The sequence below is a fragment of the Phyllobates terribilis genome, unplaced genomic scaffold (genome assembly GCF_046119375.1).
Source record: "Phyllobates terribilis strain yellow unplaced genomic scaffold, ASM4611937v1 Scaffold_3__8_contigs__length_932513732, whole genome shotgun sequence".
In the NCBI taxonomy this organism is placed as follows: domain Eukaryota; kingdom Metazoa; phylum Chordata; class Amphibia; order Anura; family Dendrobatidae; genus Phyllobates; species Phyllobates terribilis.
In genome coordinates this window covers 709,689,909-709,709,411 of record NW_027362763.1, presented here as the reverse complement: position 1 = coordinate 709,709,411, position 19,503 = coordinate 709,689,909, and the positions used below count along the sequence as shown (strand labels likewise).

The following is a 19,503-nucleotide window of genomic DNA, read 5'->3' as shown; positions in this document are numbered from 1 at the left end:
TCTCTTGGACATCAACTTTTTTATTGTACAGTTTCTTAATGTACGAAAACACCAATAGAAGTCCCATTTACAGGAAAGAAGGCCCTTGCCAGTCACTGGAGGAGCTGATCATGTGATCTCGGGGTTCAAGAAAACGGCATTGCTGATGCTTGTATTCACTACATAGCACTCATTGCATCATAGCATCGAGCAGATGACCACATAGTCACCTCCTTGGACTAGATCAGGATGCCAAGTCTTCATGTGTGACATACGCCTTCCTCGGTGTCCTCTCGTAGACTGTGCGGGCAGCAGTGCGGCATTTTACATCATGTTAAAGAGATTTTTCTAGGATTTTAATCATGATCCTCTGTACTGTTCATTCAGAGGTGACATGTCCGACAAACAACATATATCGCCTATCTACAGGCTAGTTGATAATTGTATGATCTCTGGGGAGGATCTGGCTTCTGAGAACTCCACTGATCCAGAGAAAGGTGGATCCAAAGTTCTCTATATGAACAGAGTCGTAGTGAGCATGTGCAAGCGTCTGCTGTAGACAGAGAAGGTGCAGTGGTTGCACATGCTCACTACCTCTCCATTCAGAATGGGAGATTCGGAGACCCCCATTCTGTCTTCAGACACTCTCTGTCAACAGGACATAGGTGTTACTGATGGATGGGAGATAAAACTGTAATAATAACTGTGTACAGGGTTATGGTCAGCTTTAAGTTCATTAGAAGAGGTTCGATTTTAGTGTCTCTTTTTATCACCTCCCTTGGATTCAGTCTCAGGTTCTGCATGCTTCTTCCACTGCCGCCGGGGTCCCTCCACTCTTCTGCATGTTGGGTTAATATGTCAACCCAGCATGCTGCTGTTAAGTCACACTCTTAGGCCTTATAGGCCAGCTCATGCAGCGGCATACGCACCACTATTGTGGATTGCCTTTCTGCCCTATGTTGAAAATCCAGACAAACCCAGATTTGCTATATTGTTGGGTAACTCTGCTATATCAAGTTCTTCGTGGACTCTGTGATAAACCCAGCTCTGCTATATCATATGACTGCGTAACTCTACAATACTGCTTTGACTCTATGACAAACCTAGCCCTGCTATATTTCTGGTTAACTCTGCTTCACTGCTGGTCCGTTCTGCCTCGACTCTATGACAAACCTTGCCCTGCTATATTTTTTGTTAACTCTGCTTCACCGCTGGCCTGTTCTTCCTTGACTCTGTGCCAAACCTAACTCTGCTATGTCACTGAATTAACTCTGCTATACCGCTGGAGCAGTGTATCTCAGATTCTCATGTATCAATTAGCTCTGCTTCTCTGTTTCTTTGTCATTCTGTTGATTTTGCTATGTCACTCTCCAACACTGGTCCACCAAGTGCTATGACTTCAACTCTGTTCATTCGCTTCCTGTGGTTCCAGTTCTGCTCCTCCAATTTCCATCCTGCTGCATCTGCTTGTGCTGTTCCAGCTGTATCATCCTGCTGCACCAACGCCCGTGTCCGTGCTGCATAACAATTGTTCATTCAGAACAAGGACTTTGAGGATCCACCTCACCAGGATAGAATAGAGCCTGATATTTCGGGGTATTGAATTCTGGAGAGGTTGAGATCCAAGTGAGTGATGACATCATAACTCTTCCAACAACAAGCAATGACATCACACAGCAGTTCTTTTAGTGTACAGGAGTGCTCATGTCTGATTAATATGCTGGAGTCATAGGAATATGCTTTCCCTTGCAGCCACACTTCAGGCACATGAGAGCCACATTTGGGCTACCAGTTGGTGTAACCTGTGAATTCTAATTTTTCTGGGAGAACTTGTGACTCCCATGAGGCTTAGTGGAGATTTCTATAAATTGTAGAGTCTTGTAAGCTTTTTTCCTACCTGTAGTAGCAGAGTGTCTGGCTGATACATTATATTTTTCTGCACATTATGGAACCCAAACATCCGAAGTTATTCCACTTTTTAATTTTCTTTTCACGTTGTTTATCAGAGATAATGATGCCACTCTCAACAGTGCTCTACCTACGCAGAGAGTGGTGTTTGTGCTCCGTGGGGACACGTAATGGCGTTCATCCGAGTGACTCACAACCATTGTATTCACTTACTGAGACAATAACCGTGTCAATCACAAATCTCCTGTTTCCTTGGAAAACACTGAACTATCCATCTCTGATTCCTCGCAGCGTATCCCTCCTATTATCAAAGCGTATCTTCTAGTAAGGCTGTGTAACAATCATCGTAGAGCTATCTATGCACCGGTATGTCCTCATCTACAGATATGATTTCTGTCTCACTTTTATCTATCTGTTTATCTCTCTGCATCTATCTGTATATCTCACTATTAATCTTTTATTAAAATTCTATCGATATTTATCTTCTCTTTCTTTCTTTTTCTTTCCCTTCTCTATTTATCTGTCTATCTATCTGTCTATGATCATCATTCTATCCATATTTCTTTCTTTTTTCTTTCTTCTATCTATCTATCTATCTATTATCTATCTATCTATCATCTATCTATCATCTATCTATTTATCTATATCTATCTATCTATCTATCTATCTGTCTATCTATTCAAAAAAAGTATGGAACTGCACCAAAGACATAAATCAATGGGTGCAAGGCCTCCCAGATAACCCTCCAGTTATCAGACATATAATCTTGAAGAAAAGTAGGCAGCACTCCAAAAATAGATGAAAAAAAGAGCTTTATTAGCCCCATTGGTGTGGGGGCTTGAAAAAGGCTGTTCTCAGCTGAAATGTTGCCACACCAGTGGGGCTAATAAATCTCTTTTTTTCATCTATTTTTGGAGTGCTGCCTACTTTTCTTCAAGATTATATGCCTATCTATCTATCTATCTATCTATCTATCTATCTATCTATCTATCTATCTATCTATCTATCTATATCTATCTATCTATATCTATCATATCATTCTATTGTAACTATATTTCTTTATTTCTATCTATCTATTGTAACTATATTTCTATCTATCTTTCTTTTATCCATCTATCATTATCATTCTATCTATATTTATCTGGTATTTCTTCTTTCTTTAGTTCATCCTTTTTTCTGTTTTTCTTTCTCTTTCTTTCCCTTCTCTATTTGTCTGTCTATCATTATCATTCTTTCTAGATTTATCTTCTCTTTCTTACTTTCCCTTCTCTATTTATCTGTCTTTCTGTCTATGATCATCATTCTATGTTTCTTTATTTCTTTTTTCTATCTATCTATCTATCTATCTATCTCATATCTATCTATCTATCTCATATCTATCTATCTATCTATCTATCTATCATAACTATATTTCCTTATTTATATCTTTCTTTCTTTCTTCTATCTATCATTATCATTCTATCTATATTTATCTGATATTTCTTCTTCTTTCTTTCTTTAGTTTGTTCATTTTTCTTTCTTTCTTTCCGTTCTCTATTTATGTCTTTCTATCTGTGATCATCATTCTATCTATATTTCTTTCTTTCTTTTTTCATCTATCTATCTCTCTCTCTATCTATCTATCTATCTATCTATCTATCTATCTATCGTATCATTCTATCTATATTTGTCTGATCTTTCTTTCTTTCTATCCAGCCGCACTGACGGGCTTTAAACTTTTAGCTGCAATCCATTTGCAGATCTTGTTGCTCATCATCATGGGCTATAATTCATGGAGCACCCACCTTACATACCTGCAGGATAATATTTCTATCCTAGTTTTCAGGAGCAACCTTTGTGTTTACCAGAAACCACTGTGGCCGCTGATCTTGCAGCCTCCTGAATCAGCAGAGAGGAGCTGACAGGAGGCAAATGGGCAAAGCTCAACTTTTTTTAACAATTGTGGGGCTCCTATTGGTCAGAACCCCACTAATGTCTTTATTGTGATGAACCTTCTCAAATCCTATTATTCTCATATCTGATTTTACCCTGGCACATACTAAATAAAATATTTCTTCATTATACCAGAATATTGAATAAGGAAGGGTATGTTCACAAGTATTGAATACGCCGTGGATTTTCATCCAGATATGAGGGTAGAAGATGCACTGGGTATTAAAGCATGCCTGTCATTTCTGGTCACTGTTCAGAATAAGCTGTAATGTGTGTCATGCATTTTTTGTTACTCTCTGCTAGCCCAACGTGTAATTTCCAGTTGTCTCTGAGCTGGAGGGAGGAGACTACCTGCTATCATGTCTCCCATGGACAGCGGGCAGAGATATCAGGGATTCATGCTGCAACATGCAGGATTTTATACAGAGTACTAAGCAGAGTAGATGTGAATTCAGCTCTGGGGTGAGATAAAACACTTACTAGAAAGCAACAACATCCGAGTGAGTGATGGGTGCAGGAAGCAGGGAAAAAGAAAAGCTGGCTCATAGGTGGATAAAGGAACATATTTCTTCAATATTGCTAAGTTTCTTACATTCGCTCATACTATCGATTTTTGAAAAGTTTTCTGGAACGACAGAGACCATTTAAAGGAGCCGTAGATGTACATCTTATCAACACTCTGCGGGAACGGACCGTCATGTGGAAACTCGGAGTTTTAAACCCACTTTTTCTGTGGATTTTCACAGCAGATTTCGTTGCAATTTGCGGCAAATCTGCATGAAAAACATAAGGATTTCATTGCGGAATTTAAAGCAAAAATCCACAATGGATTTTTTTCTAGGCCAAATTCCGATACACACAAAGCAGGATTATTAGAATCTCAATCCTAAAACGTAATTAAATCTTATTCCTTTTACCCATTTGTCACTTTGATAACATCTTGAACTGCCTCAATCCCCAATGTTGAAGGTGTCACTGCTTTCTAATATGCACTCGAGACACACGTCAGTCCACATCTGGCAGGATGAACTCCCCCGGTACTAATTGCCTCTTAATTGCCGAAGAAGTGACATCTATCTATTGACAGCCTGTCCAACTCTTCTCTGTGTCGTCTTGGTCTTCCCAGCAGACTGCCACGTTTTGAGTGACAGGCTTCCTGCTAGTGACTGTGGTTGTGCAGATATCTCGTAATCTCTTATTAGGGCGACATTAATGTACATGGTGAACTCTTCAGAAACATACAGTACAGACCAAAAGTTTTGACACACCTTCTCATTTAAAGATTTTTCTGTATTTTCATGACTATGAAAATTGTACATTCACACTGAAGGCATCAAAACTATGAATTAACACATGTGGAATTATATACTTAACAAAAAAAGTGTGAAACAACTGAAAATATGTCTTATATTCTAGGTTCTTCAAAGTAGCCACCTTTTGCTTTGATGACTGCTTTGCACACTCTTGGCATTCTCTTGATGAGCTTCAAGAGGTAGTCGCCGGAAATGGTCTTCCAACAATCTTGAAGGAGTTCCCAGAGATGCTTAGCACTTGTTGGCCCTTTTGCCTTCACTCTGCGGTCCAGCTCACCCCAAACCATCTCGATTGGGTTCAGGTCTGGTGACTGTGGAGACCAGGTCATCTGGCGTAGCACCCCATCACTCTCCTTCTTGGTCAGATAGCCCTTACACAGCCTGGAGGTGTGTTTGGGGTCATTGTCCTGAAAAATAAATGATGGTCCAACTAAACGCAAACCGGATGGAATAGCATGCCGCTGCAAGATGCTGTGGTAGCCATGCTGGTTCAGTATGCCTTCAATTTTGAATAAATCCCCAACAGTGTCACCAGCAAAGCACCCCCACACCATCACATCTCCTCCTCCATGCTTCACGGTGGGAACCAGGCATGTAGAGTCCATCCATTCACCTTTTCTGCGTCGCACAAAGACACAGTGGTTGGAACCAAAGATCTCAAATTTGGACTCATCAGAGCAAAGCACAGATTTCCACTGGTCTAATGTCCATTCCTTGTGTTCTTTAGCCCAAACAAGTCTCTTCTGCTTGTTGCCTGTCCTTAGCAGTGGTTTCCTAGCAGCTATTTTACCATGAAGGCCTGCTGCACAAATTCTCCTCTTAACAGTTGTTGAAGAGATGTGTCTGCTGCTAGAACTCTGTGTGGCATTGACCTGGTCTCTAATCTGACCTGCTGTTAACCTGCGATTTCTGAGGCTGGTGACTCGGATAAACTTATCCTCAGAAGCAGAGGTGACTCTTGGTCTTCCTTTCCTGGGGCTGTCCTCATGTGAGCCAATTTCTTTGTAGCGCTTGATGGTTTTTGCAACTGCACTTGGGGACACTTTCAAAGTTTGCCCAATTTTTCGGACTGACTGACCTTCATTTCGTAAAGTAACGATGGACACTCGTTTTTCTTTACTTAGCTGCTTTTTTCTTGCCATAATACAAATTCTAACAGTCTATTCAGTAGGACTATCAGCTGTGTATCCACCAGACTTCTGCACAACACAACTGATGGTCCCAACACCATTTATAAGGCAAGAAATCCCACTAATTAAACCTGACAGGGCACACCTGTGAAGTGAAAACCATTTCCGTTGACTACCTCTTGAAGCTCATCAAGAGAATGCCAAGAGTATGCAGAGCAGTTGTTATGGGTCCGGGTGGTGGAACCTCTGTGCCAAGGTGCAAGGAGGGACCCAGAGGGGCGTGATTAAGTATCCACCCGAACCGACCCTGGTCGTACGGGAGCTAACGACACCGTGGCCAGGGAGGATCCGGGCTGAGGGACCAGGTGCTACTCTGGGGACGACCTTGTAAGAGAGCAGATGGCTCCCACGGGTCAGATGGCTGGGACTGACCGGTATGGCGGATGGACACGGCAAGCAGGCGGAAGTCTCTGGTAGCCGACAGGTGGACACAGTTTCAGAAAACAGGGCAAGTAGCAGTCTTTAGGTTTACCAGGAAGGTGGTCACAGCAAGTGACGGCAGGGTCTCCAGGCAGGCTGGCAGGAAACAGGCAGGTGCTCCCAGGTGAACGGGCAGACAGACGAGGCGGGTAACTGACAGGTAACTGGTGGGCGCTCCCAGGTGAGCGGGCCGACGGACACAGCAGGTAACAGGCAGGTAACTGGTGGACGCTCCCAGGTGAGCAGGCAGACAGACAAGACAGGTAACAGGCAGGTAACTGGTGGACGCTCCCAGGTGAGCGGTCTGACAGACGAGGCAGGTAACAGGCAGGTAACTGGTGGACGCTCCCAGGTGAGCGGTCTGACAGACAGGGCAGGCGGATGCTCCCAGGTGAGCGGACAGATAGCCAAGGCAGGTAACAGGCAGGTAACAGGTGAGCGCACCAGGTGAGCAGGCTCGGCAGGTAATGGGCAGATAACAGGCTGGCAGGCAGGACGAGAAGTCAGGCTAGCAGCGGGACCTGAGGGCTGAAGCACAGATCAGACACAGTGCAAACAACTTTGCTCGGGCACCTCCATTTTGGAGGAGGTGCCTTAAATGTGGGAAGTCCTCTGGCCATTGGCCAGGGACTCTTTAGGAAGACGCGCACTGTCCCTTTAAGAGGGGGGAAGTGCGCGCGCGCCCTAAGCACTCTGCTGGAGGAAGAACGCGCGCCGGCCACAGCAGGAAACGGAGCGCAGGGAGAAGCCGCGCCAGGAGCCGGGGGGCGAGAGAGACGGTGTCCCTGTCTGACATGGGGCAGGGACGCCGCTGCGCCGACAGAGACAGGAGCGCTGGAGGGCCCACGTGAGGAGCGTGGAGGTGAGAGGGACGGCGTCCCTGCCTAGCAGAGGGCAGGGACGCCGATGCTACAGTACCCCCCCCTTACGCCCCCTCCTCTTTAGGCCAGAAAGAAATTTATCAAGGATGAGCGGGGCATGGATGTTCTCCCGAGGCTCCCACGTTCTCTCCTCAGGACCAAACCCCTTCCAATCCACTAGAAAAAAGGTCTTTCCTCTTAGAGAATGCTCTCTACCTCAAACTCGTTATCAGCGGAAACCGGAGCAGGAGGCGTACCTGAAGACTTGGAAAAAGAGTTAAGTACCACGAGTTTGAGGAGAGATACATGGAAGGAGTTGGGGATCCGCAAGTTGGCCGGGAGTTTCAATTTATAGGCCACCGGGTTGATTTGCTTGATAACTTCCAGTGGGCCGATAAACCGGGGCCCTAACTTGTAGGAAGGAATCTTGAGCCGGACAAATTTGGACGAGAGCCAGACCTTATCTCCAGGACGGAATTGGGGCGGATCCAGAGGTCTCTTGTCAGCCTGTCTCCTCATCCGCTCGGAGGACAGAAGAAGTGCGGATCTGGTACTCTCCCAAATGGTGGAGAATTCGCTAACAAGAGATTCCGCGGCTGGGTTGTCCACCGAGGCGGAGACGGGAAACGGGATCCGGGGATGTTGGCCGTAGACTGTAAAAAACGGGGATTTGGAAGAGGATTCGCTCTCGTGATTATTGTAGGAGAATTCGGCCCACGGTAAAAGATCCACCCAATCGGAATGGTGGGCATTAACAAAGTGCCGGAGGTAACTGGTTAAGATTTGGTTGATCCGCTCTACTTGACCATTGGACTGTGGGTGATAAGCAGAAGAGAAGTCCAAGGTGACCCCCAGCAGTTTACACGTGGCTCTCCAGAAGCGAGAGGTGAACTGAACCCCTCGATCGGACACGATGTGGAGAGGAAGACCATGGAGACGGAAAATATGATGAATAAAGTCCTTAGCCAACTCAGATGCAGACGGAAGACCCGGCAGGGGAATGAAGTGGGCCATTTTAGAGAAGCGATCAGCGACCACCCAAATGACCGTACAACCAGCAGAGACAGGGAGATCCGTTATAAAGTCCATAGCGATGTGTTGCCACGGGGCAGCAGGTACGGGAAGAGGCAGAAGGCGGCCGGCTGGCAGATGTCTAAGAACCTTGTTGCGGGCGCAGGACGCACAGGCCGAGACAAAGTCTATTACCTCCTTGCGCAGCGTAGGCCACTAGTAATGCCGGGCAATAAGCTGGAGGGTCTTCTTTTGGCCAGCATGGCCGGCTAGCTTAGACGAATGTCCCCAGTGCAGAACCTTCTCTCGATCAGGTACTGTCACGAACGTCTTACCAGGTGGAAGACGATTCAGATCCAAGGGAGCCACTTGCATTACCTTGGCGGGGTTGATGATGTGCTTAGGCTCCTCCTCTAGATCGGAGAACAGAAAGGATCGGAACAAGGCATCGGCTTTGATATTTTTGTCTGCCGGGCGGAAATGACGAATGAAATCAAAGCGTGCGAAGAACAAGGACCACCGGGTCTGGCGCGGGTTAAGTCTTTGGGCACTCTGGAGGTAAGCCAAGTTTTTGTGGTCCGTATAAATTATTACCGGGTGAAGAGCCCCCTCGAGCAGGTAACGCCACTCCTCCAGTGTCAATTTAACGGCTAACAATTCTCAGTCTCCTATAGAATAATTGCGCTCAGACGAGAAGAGTTTGGAGAAGAAGCCGCAGGTTACCATTCTCCCGGATGGCGACTTTTGGGTGAGCACCGCTCCGGCTCCGGAGGAGGAAGCATCTACTTCTAAGAAGAATTGTTTGTTGCAGTCCGGACGGTGCAGCACAGAAGCGGATGAGAAAGCTTGTTTCAAAGAAAGGAAGGCCTCTTCAGCCTCGGGCGGCCATTCTTTGGGACTAGCGCCCTTACGGGTGAACGCGGAGATAGGGGCAGTCCGGGAAGAGAAGTGCGGAATGAAGAGGCGGTAGTAATTGGCGAAGCCCAGGAACCGCTGAATAGCCTTCAACCCCTCCGGTCGGGGCCACTTCAGGATGGCAGAAAGTTTCTCAGGATCCATTCGTAGGCCGGTCTGGGAGATGATGTAGCCCAGAAATGGAAGCGAGGACTGCTCAAAGAGGCATTTCTCAAATTTTGCGTAGAGGTGGTTCTGCCTGAGCCCGAGCAGGACCTGACGAATGTCCCTCCGGTGTGTGGGAAGATCCGGAGAGAAGTTCAAGATGTCGTCCAGGTACACCACCACGCAGGAGTAGAGAAGATCACGGAAGATGTCATTGACCAACTCTTGAAAGACGGCGGGAGCATTACAAAGGCCGAAGGGCATTACGAGGTATTCATAGTGGCCATCCCGGGTGTTGAATGCCGTCTTCCATTCATCCCCCTGGCGGATACGGACCAAGTTATACGCCCCACGGAGGTCCAGCTTGGTGAAGATTCTGGCACCCCTCAGACGGTCAAATAATTCAGGAATGAGCGGAAGGGGGTATTTATTCTTCACCGTGATCTGGTTAAGGCCTCTATAGTCTATACAGGGACGGAGTGAGCCATCCTTCTTTTTAACGAAGAAGAAGCCTGCTCCAGCTGGGGAGGTAGATTTCCGGATAAATCCCCTGGCCAGATTTTCCTCAATATATTCAGACATGGCCCGGGTCTCGGCAGCGGACAACGGGTAAATACGCCCTCGTCGAGAAGGACGAGCAGGACGAATGGAAACTAAACAAGTCTTATGACAGTCCTGCCCCCAGCGAAGGACCTCTCCGGTCTGCCAATTCAGCATGGGTGCATGTCTCTGGAGCCAAGGAAGGCCTAACAAAAGGGCGTGAGAGAGTCCAGGTAGAACATGGAAGAAGATCCTCTCAGAGTGCAGCATTCCCACCTGCAGAGTCATGGGTTCGGTGATGAGTTGGATGGTTAGTGGTAAGAGCCCTCCATCCACGACAGATAAGGGTTCAGCCAAAGGTTTAGTGGGAATGCGGTATTTCTCTACCAGGGACAGGGAAATGAGGTTTCCGGCAGCTCCAGAATCGAGTTGAGCTAGTTCAAAGTAGCGGTTCTCCCCGCAGATGATAGAGACCGACAGCATTAGAGATGGAGGGGGTTTACTTTTGTCTAGGATGACCTCTCGGAGCGATCCTAGACACTGGCGTCTCCCAGCCTCTCTGGGCAGGAACGGATCCGGTGCTCCTTACTGCCACAGTAGAAACAGCTCCCCTCGGCACGGCATGACTCTTGACGGGTTTTGACCATCTTGGTCTGGTCGAGCTTCATGGGCTCTGGCGAGTGCGTCCGAGGAGTTACAGAGAAAGAGACGGGTCTCTGGAAAGTGGGAGCAAGGTGGGGAAACCTCCTCTCACGGGTGACCTCTTTGGTACGCTCCTGGAACCGGATGTCAATCCGGGTGGCAAGTGTTACTAAGTCATCCAGGGAGGTAGGAATGTCCCGACCAGCGAGTTCATCTTTAATCCGGCCGGATAGGCCTTCCCAGAAGACAGACACTAGGGCCTCGTTATCCCAGGCAAGCTTGGAAGCAAGGGTACGGAACCGTATGGCATATTGGCCCACGGTGAGACTCCCCTGGCGGAGGCGTAGCAGAGAGGAGGCAGATGAGGTCTTTAGTCCTGGTTCGTCGAAGACTTTCCGGAAAGCTGTGAGAAAGGCTGGCAGGTTGGACACCAGGGGGTCTCCTCTCTCCCATAGGGGATTTAGCCAAGCCAGTGCCTCCCCAGTGAGATGGGACATGATGAAGGCCACTTTGGCCCGGTCGGAGGTGAATTGGTGTGACAAAAGTTCGAAGTGCAGGGTGCACTGGTTAATGAAGCCTCGTGCCAGACCGGGGTCTCCACCAAAACGAGGCGGGGCGGATAGGCGGGGACCGGGACGGGATGCCATGGTATGGATGGGCAGCGACACTGCCGGGGTAGGAGTCGTGTGACTGGAAGCAGGTCCCAGGCGGGAGTTAACATTACGCAGGTGGCTCAGGATGGACTCCTGTTGGGACCTCTGACGGGATAGTTCATGGCATAGGTCCGAGAGCGAGGGAGCTTGGGTGCCACCGGGTTCCATGGCCCGAGCAAACTGTTACGGGTCCGGGTGGTGGAACCTCTGTGCCAAGGTGCAAGGAGGGACCCAGAGGGGCGTGACTAAGTATCCACCCGAACCGACCCTGGTCGTACGGCAGCTAACGACACCGTGATCAGGGAGGATCCGGGCTGAGGGACCAGGTGCTACTCTGGGGACGACCTTGTAAGAGAGCAGATGGCTCCCACGGGTCAGATGGCTGGGACTGACCGGTATGGCGGATGGACACGGCAAGCAGGCGGAAGTCTCTGGTAGCCGACAGGTGGTCACAGTTCGAGAAAACAGGGCAAGTAGCAGTCTTTAGGTTTACCAGGAAGGTGGTCACAGCAAGTGACGGCAGGGTCTCCAGGCAAGCTGGCAGGAAACAGGCAGGTGCTCCCAGGTGAGCGGGCAGACAGACGAGGCGGGTAACTGACAGGTAACTGGTGGGCGCTCCCAGGTGAGCGTGCCGACGGACACAGCAGGTAACAGGCAGGTAACTGGTGGACGCTCCCAGGTGAGCAGGCAGACAGACGAGACAGGTAACAGGCAGGTAACTGGTGGACGCTCCCAGGTGAGCGGTCTGACAGACGAGGCAGGTAACAGGCAGGTAACTGGTGGACGCTCCCAGGTGAGCGGTCTGACAGACAGGGCAGGCGGATGCACCCAGGTGAGCGGACAGATAGCCAAGGCAGGTAACAGGCAGGTAACAGGTGAGCGCACCAGGTGAGCAGGCTGGCAGGCTCGGCAGGTAACGGGCAGATAACAGGCTGGCAGGCAGGACGAGAAGTCAGGCTAGCAGCGGGACCTGAGGGCTGAAGCACAGATCAGACACAGTGCAAACAACTTTGCTCGGGCACCTCCATTTTGGAGGAGGTGCCTTAAATGTGGGAAGTCCTCTGGCCATTGGCCGGGGACTCTTTAGGAAGACGCGCGCTGTCCCTTTAAGAGGGGGGGGAGTGCGCGCGCACCCTAAGCACTCTGCTGGAGGAAGAACGCGCGCCAGCCACAGCAGGGAACGGAGTGCGGGGAGAAGCCGCGCCAGGAGCCGGGGGGCGAGAGCGACGGTGTCCCTGTCTGACATGGGGCAGGGACGCCGCTGCGCCGACAGAGACAGGAGCGCTGGAGGGGCCCACGTGAGGAGCGCGGAGGTGAGAGGGACGGCGTCCCTGCCTACCAGAAAAGGTGGCTACTTAGAAGAACCTAGAATATAAGACATATTTTCAGTTGTTTCACACTTTTTTGTTAAGTATATAATTCCACATGTGTTAATTCATAGTTTTGATGCCTTCAGTGTGAATGTACAATTTTCAAAGTCATGAAAATACAGAAAAATCTTTAAATGAGAAGGTGTGTCCAAACTTTTGGTCTGTACTGTACATGTCTGCACTTAACAAACGAGAGGAAAAGTCGTTAAGTCACGTACTTATGTCAAGTTTAGAAAAATTTGAGCTGTGTCTCAAGCCTCCTTGAACCTTGGCAGAAATAGCTGATTTTGTCAGATTTGTACAGTATGAGTTTGTCACAACTCTTCCCCAGCGGCAGACGTCAGGGAAAAGAAATAAGCCCTTTCCTGTCTCACGAGACCACCCACAAAACAATGCAGAAATGTCCTTCTAAAATCAAATCATCACTTATTTGCAAAGAATCCTGTTAAAATTGGGACTGTTGGCAAATGTTGGATTATCTGTTATTTAGATGTTGTGTTCCCATCTCCAAGATCCAATCCCAATATGTAGTAGGTGTAATAATAATAATAATAGCAAGTAAAGGCAATTAGAAATGTAGTTTTGTTCTTCTGATTCGCTATGTTGCTTACCCCATGTGCAGGGCAGTGCAGTAGCTTAGGTTTCCATGGTTATGACCAGTCATATAGTGACAGTTAGTTTGTTAGTTGTTAGTGGTCGTAACCATGGATATCTAAGCTACTGCAATGCCCTGCACGTGGGGTAAGCGACATTGTGAATCAGAAGAACTATGTAACTTTTGCTAACATTATTAGTATTATTACATCTACTACATATTGGGAGAAGATCTTGGAGATCGGAATACTCTATTAATACACATTCTAACTAGGGACTTGGGATTGAGAAAATAAAAAAAAGGATACTACTTACCTACCCGTCCAGAGCCGTTACTCCACACTGCACTGTGCCCCATGCTGGTCTCCAAAAAAGGATACTACTCACCTACCCGACCAGAGCCGCTACTCCACACTATGCACTGTGCCCACAGCCTGTCTCTGGGCTTCTTCTTCTGGCAAGGGGACACTACAGTGCATGACAGCTGCAGCCAAATAGCAGCAGCTGATCGACTGCAGCCTTCATATTCAATCCAACCCGGAAGGGAGTTTGTTTCTTCCTGCTCAGACAAAATATAATGCCCCCCTGGCTGAAGAAAAAGTCAGAAGACATCGGGGGACTCAGTATGGTGTACTGAGGAGCGTAATGAGTTTGACCTGTGGCCAATTCCGGCGTTTTAACTCACCATTGTTTTTGCATGCCCTCGTTATCTCCGACAACTTTCTCTGTGACCTCCCATGTAGTTCTCTGACACTCCTCAGATCCATCCTCAGCCTTGCTACCTGATTAATCTACCTCTCCCTTTATCACTCTTCTGCTTCAGCCCTCACCAAATCCCTTCACTTCCCGTTGGCCTCAGAATTCATCTAAAAATGACTTGGAAGGTTGTCCATAAAGTGTCCTCTCCAGACTTCTCTGTTCTAAGTGCTTGATATCTGCCCACACGTAATCTCCAGTCCATAACCTGTCTCCTCCATACATCTCTGTCCTAATCATCCACAAGTGTAATCTCAAGTCCATAACCTGTCTCCTCCATACATCTCTGTCCTCATCTTCTGCTTCCTCCCCACATATCCTCTCCCGTTTTCCTTCTTTGCTCTCCTCTTCCCTCAAAAAACATCTCCTAAGAATCCTCCCGTGCTTCCCCCATTCTCCAAAACTCACTATCCCAACCGTTCAAACACTATCCTACTGCTAAAGCCTTCATTCGTTACCTGAAAACCAATCTTTCCAAGAAAGGGTACGAGCTATGATAACCCTGCTGTCACCATACTGCCATATGAGCAACTTCTACCCTCACCTTCTGTGTCCTTCATCCTTCCTGGTAGAGTGTAAGCCCTCGTGGGCAGGGTGCTCTCTCCAATTGTGCTAGTCTGTTGCTTAGTTAAACATGGTTATTGTACCTTCTACCTTACGTTGTATATTTATGTATTGTTATACACATGCTATGTACTGTACTATAAAACCTGTTTTTACATGTCTAGCCTCCTGGAATTAAAGAGGACCTGTTATTTTCCATAAATATGTAATTTTATTTTTTACCTAGTGTAAGTGCCACTGTTCCCCCAAATCCGGTGATGTTTTTCTTTTGTTCCTGCTCCTCACCGTTCCTGAGATATGGCCCCTTCCTCACTGTATACAAATCCAATCTTGTTAGCCAAGTGGGCATTGCCCTAAAAGTACACTCCTACATAGTAGAGCTGAGGACCACGCCCATTTGTCTTAACATACTATATTTAAGGAGGCCATATCTCAGAAACAGAACAGCATAGGAACAAATGAAAAACATCTCCGGATATAGGAGAACAGCAGCATTTACACCAGGTAAAAAAATTACATATTAATGGCAAGTGATAGGTCTCCTTTAAGGCTGCTTTAAAATAAATATAATGTGTCGCTCCTGCTGTCAGATGGTTCATAGATATAAGATGTGGTTTATCAAATCGAGAGATTACCAGTTATTACAGAACTAATGGATCTGCTTATTTACAGCTAACAGCATCCAAAGAATGAGGAGGACACCACCACTAGACGAGCTACAGCCACCACCTTACCAGGATGACTCTGCAACTCCTCACCTTTCTTGTACTCCTTCTGAAATCGGGGATAGTAAATGTGAACTGTCCCATTGTAGCAATAGTCCCAGATACTCCTACAATAAATGCCCCAGTGAGGGGAGTATGGGGCATGAAGTAGAGAGCTTCCAGAACAAAGGCTATGAAGAAGATGTCCCCAGCGATAGCACAGCCGTTCTGAGCCCAGAGGTGTGTAATACATGAGCAGGTAGAAGCCACTTGCCACAAGGCTTGATATTCTGTATTAACTCATTCCTTCTAGGAAGGATAGGGCATAAATGTCTCAAAAATGCATGGGAGGCTTGGGAGAGATAGCTGTAGGGCAAACAGCTATCTACAGCCTTAAAGGGGTTGTCCAGGCATGGGGCTAAAGTCTTAAGTCACTCTATGTGACTGCTTAGTCGTGAATCTTTACAGTGTTAAGTGTGCGTGATGTCAGGCTTCGCCATCACTGGAAGAGGCGGGCGCGTGACTGCAAGAACGCGAGTTGCATATGTGCGGTCACATGATGACTAGACGTTAATTGAGCGAGGCCAGACATGTCTGGTCTGAATGTGGCTGTAAGTATGCAAATTGCACCAGAGGATCCTGACAGTGAGCATGGTGTGCACTGTGAGGATTCACAAGTCTGTAGTCACTCTATGTTGAGTTCCAAGCCTGGACAAGCCCTTTAAGTGTTCTGTAAGGGATGAACCAGGAAACACAGGATGAACAGCGCTATAGGTGTCCAGGTAACATGATGTAGGCCACCATAGGAAAGTGGGGATAGTGGGCTGTGTGTGTAATGCATGAACATATTAACACTTTGTAGCTCCCCTCATCTCAGGATAAAGGATGAGGGTCTTGAGTAAGGAACCCTATTGTATGTACTAATTTTTGTAAGGGCTTGTTCACATGCTGTGTTTTTGCCGCAGATTTTTTTCCCCACACACTTTTGCCGGTGAAAAAAAACGCAGCATTATACAGTACCAACAAAGCGAATGAGATTCCTGAAATCTCATACACGTGTTTCATATATTTTCCTTGCGGATTGGAAACATCAAAGCGCTTTTATCAAATCTGCAGTGTATCAATTATTTCAGCACATCTTGCAGCGTTTTAACCGAAAAAAAATTGCATCAAAAATGTGGCAAAAGTGCATGTTTTCCTGCCAAAAATCAGGTTTATACTGCAGAAAAATCTGCTACAAATACTCAGTGTGTGCACACAGCCTAATAAATTGGAATATCAGCTTGATTAAAGCAGACAGGACTATTATTGAACAACAAGAGATTAATAAAATGGCAAGTAATTATTGCCATCTCACTTTTCTGCTCTCATCCGGTCGGAAGATTTAAATATGTTTTAATCAAGGGTTTTACGTGTATTTCTTCTTTCCCCGTGCTTCATTTGGTAAATGTCAAAGGTTTACCCAAGCACAAACTGCGCTCATTTATGATTCCTCCATGTCTGTAAATATTGACCAGATTAGAAGCAAAATTAATCTCGAAAGTTATTAAAATAATGATTGAAATGTGAACTTCCATCCGTAAGCAAGAGATATCCAAGAAAACTAGCTAATTTTAAAAAATTGTATTGAAATATACAATTTACTAATGTACTTTTATTAATAACAAAGAAAAAGGTTCTCTGATTTTCAGATCTTAGCGCCGGACCTGTAGGCTGCATTTTCAGGTTGTGTTTGACACAGAGAACTTCCCCTTTCGACAACTCCACTTCTTCTTAGGTTCAACATGAGACATATATCCCAGCGTTGGCTCGTCATCAGTGATGTGTATGAAGAGGTCTGGTTGAATGGCTCATTTTAATAGCTAAGCCAGTCCCCTTTTCTATCACAGAAGGAGAAAAGGGATGGGTTACCTATTAAAATAAGCCAGTTGGCCAGACCCCTTTATACATGTCACTGATGACGAGCCAACACAGAAACATATCTCTCGTGTTGATCCCAAGAAGTGGTGGAGTTGCCATGTCAGGGATGGCATGGACTTTTTTATTATTATACATGTATGTCAGCATTAGGGTGCACATGTACGGACCGGGCTCAGGAGCTGAGCCTGCTCTATGCAGGGCAGGTGCCGACTAGCTCTGATTACAGGTTTCCCCAGGGTAGCTTAAAAATAAAGTGAAAATAAATTATTTGTTTTCTATTTTAAATATTAAAGCAAAACCTAAAAACTGAGCTAGTATACATTAAAAGTGTAAGAGCTTGTTCACACTGTAGCCATTTCATCGACAATACCCAAGAAAAAAACAATAATGAGCATATACCCTAGAATGAGTAAATTAGTAAATAGTAATAGTACATGTAAATAACATAGGGCACTTAGTTAACACTATTTTGATCAAAAAAGCATAAACGTCATCCCACCACGACAAGGTGTACCCAATCGGGACGGTCCTATCCTGTCACTAGTATTAAAATCTTACCATGTGTCAAACGACATCAACGACAGGGCCTGACTGAGACACTCATCCACGGGAAGCTATACAGATGGAATACTTGAGGTCGTTTGACACAAGGTGAAGTTTTAATAATAGAGACAGGTTAGGACCGTCCCGATGGGTACACCATGTCGCGGTGGGATGGCTTTTATGCTTTTTTATCAAAATATTGTTAACTAAGTACCCCATGTTATTTATATTTACTAATGTACTTGCTGTAGGGGTTATTCTCATTTTTGTTTTTTTCCTGGGTTTTATCTTGAAATATTCAAGAAATAAATAAAATACATAAGTTTAAATCACAACACCCCCACCCCTCTCTTCCCAATGTAAAAATAAAGAAATGATAAACAAAAATTATTCGGCATCAATGCAACCGTGAAACTTTGTAATGTGAAAATATACAGTAGGAAAATAAGTATTTGATACACTGATGATTTTGCAAGTTTTCCCACCTACAAAGAATGGAGAGGTCTGTAATTCTTAACACAGGTACACTTCACCTGTGAGACAAAATAAACAAATAAAAACCAGAAAATCAACATTGTATGATTTTTAAATAATTAAATTGCTTTTTATTGCATGAAATAAGTATTTGATCACCTACCAACCAGCAAGAATTCTGGCTCTCACAGACTTGTTAGTTTTTCTTTAAGAATCCCTCTTACTCTGCACTCATTACCTGTATTAATTGCACCTGTTTGAACTCGTTACTTGTATAAAATACACCTGTCCACACACTCAATCACACTCTAACCTCTCCACCATGGCCAATACCACAGAGCTGTCTAAGAACACCAGGGACAAAATTGTAGACCTGCACAAGGCTGGAATGGGCTACAGAACAATAGGCAAGCGGCTTGGTGAGAAGGCAACAACTGTTGGCACAATTATTAGAAAATGGAAGAAACAGAAGATGACTGTCAATCATCCTCGGTCTGGGACTCCATGCAAGATCTCGCCTCGTGGGGTAAGGATGATTCTGAGAAAGGTCAGGAACCAGCCCAAAACTACACGGGAGGACCTGGTCAATGACCTAAAGAGAGCTGGGACCACAGTCTCAAACATTATCATTAGTAACATACTACGCCGTCATGGATTAAAATCCTACAGGGCACGCAAGGTCCCCCTGCTCACGCCAGCACATGTCCAGGCCCGTTTGAAGTTCACCAATGACCATCTGGATGATCCAGAGGAGGCATGAGAGAAGGTCATGTGGTCAGTTGCGACCAAAATAGAACTTTTTGGGTATCAACTCCACTCGCCGTGTTTGGAGGAAGGAGAAGGATGAGTACAACCCCAAGAACACCATCCCAATCATGGTGAATCATGGTGGGGGAAATATACTGTGGGGGTGCTTTTCTGCAAAGGATGATTGTATTGTATTGAAGGGAGGATGGATGGGGTCATGTATCACAAGATTTTGGCCAACAACCTCCTTCCCTCAGTAAGAGCATTGAAGATGGGTAATGGCTTTGTCTTAGAGCATGACAATGACTCGAAACACACAGCCAG

At 46.2% G+C, this 19,503-nt stretch overlaps 1 protein-coding gene across 3 annotated transcripts in view; it reads left to right on the top strand.

The window, feature by feature from the left end:
* Window positions 1-19,503, top strand: part of SYT14 (synaptotagmin 14) — a 162,601-nt gene that overhangs the window by 104,879 nt on the left and 38,219 nt on the right. For all 3 annotated transcript variants that reach the window (XM_073672006.1, XM_073672005.1, XM_073672004.1), the window contains one exon: window positions 15,464-15,735. In XM_073672006.1, the coding sequence (XP_073528107.1) occupies window positions 15,464-15,735 (272 nt within the window). The remainder of the gene's footprint in view (window positions 1-15,463; window positions 15,736-19,503) is intronic.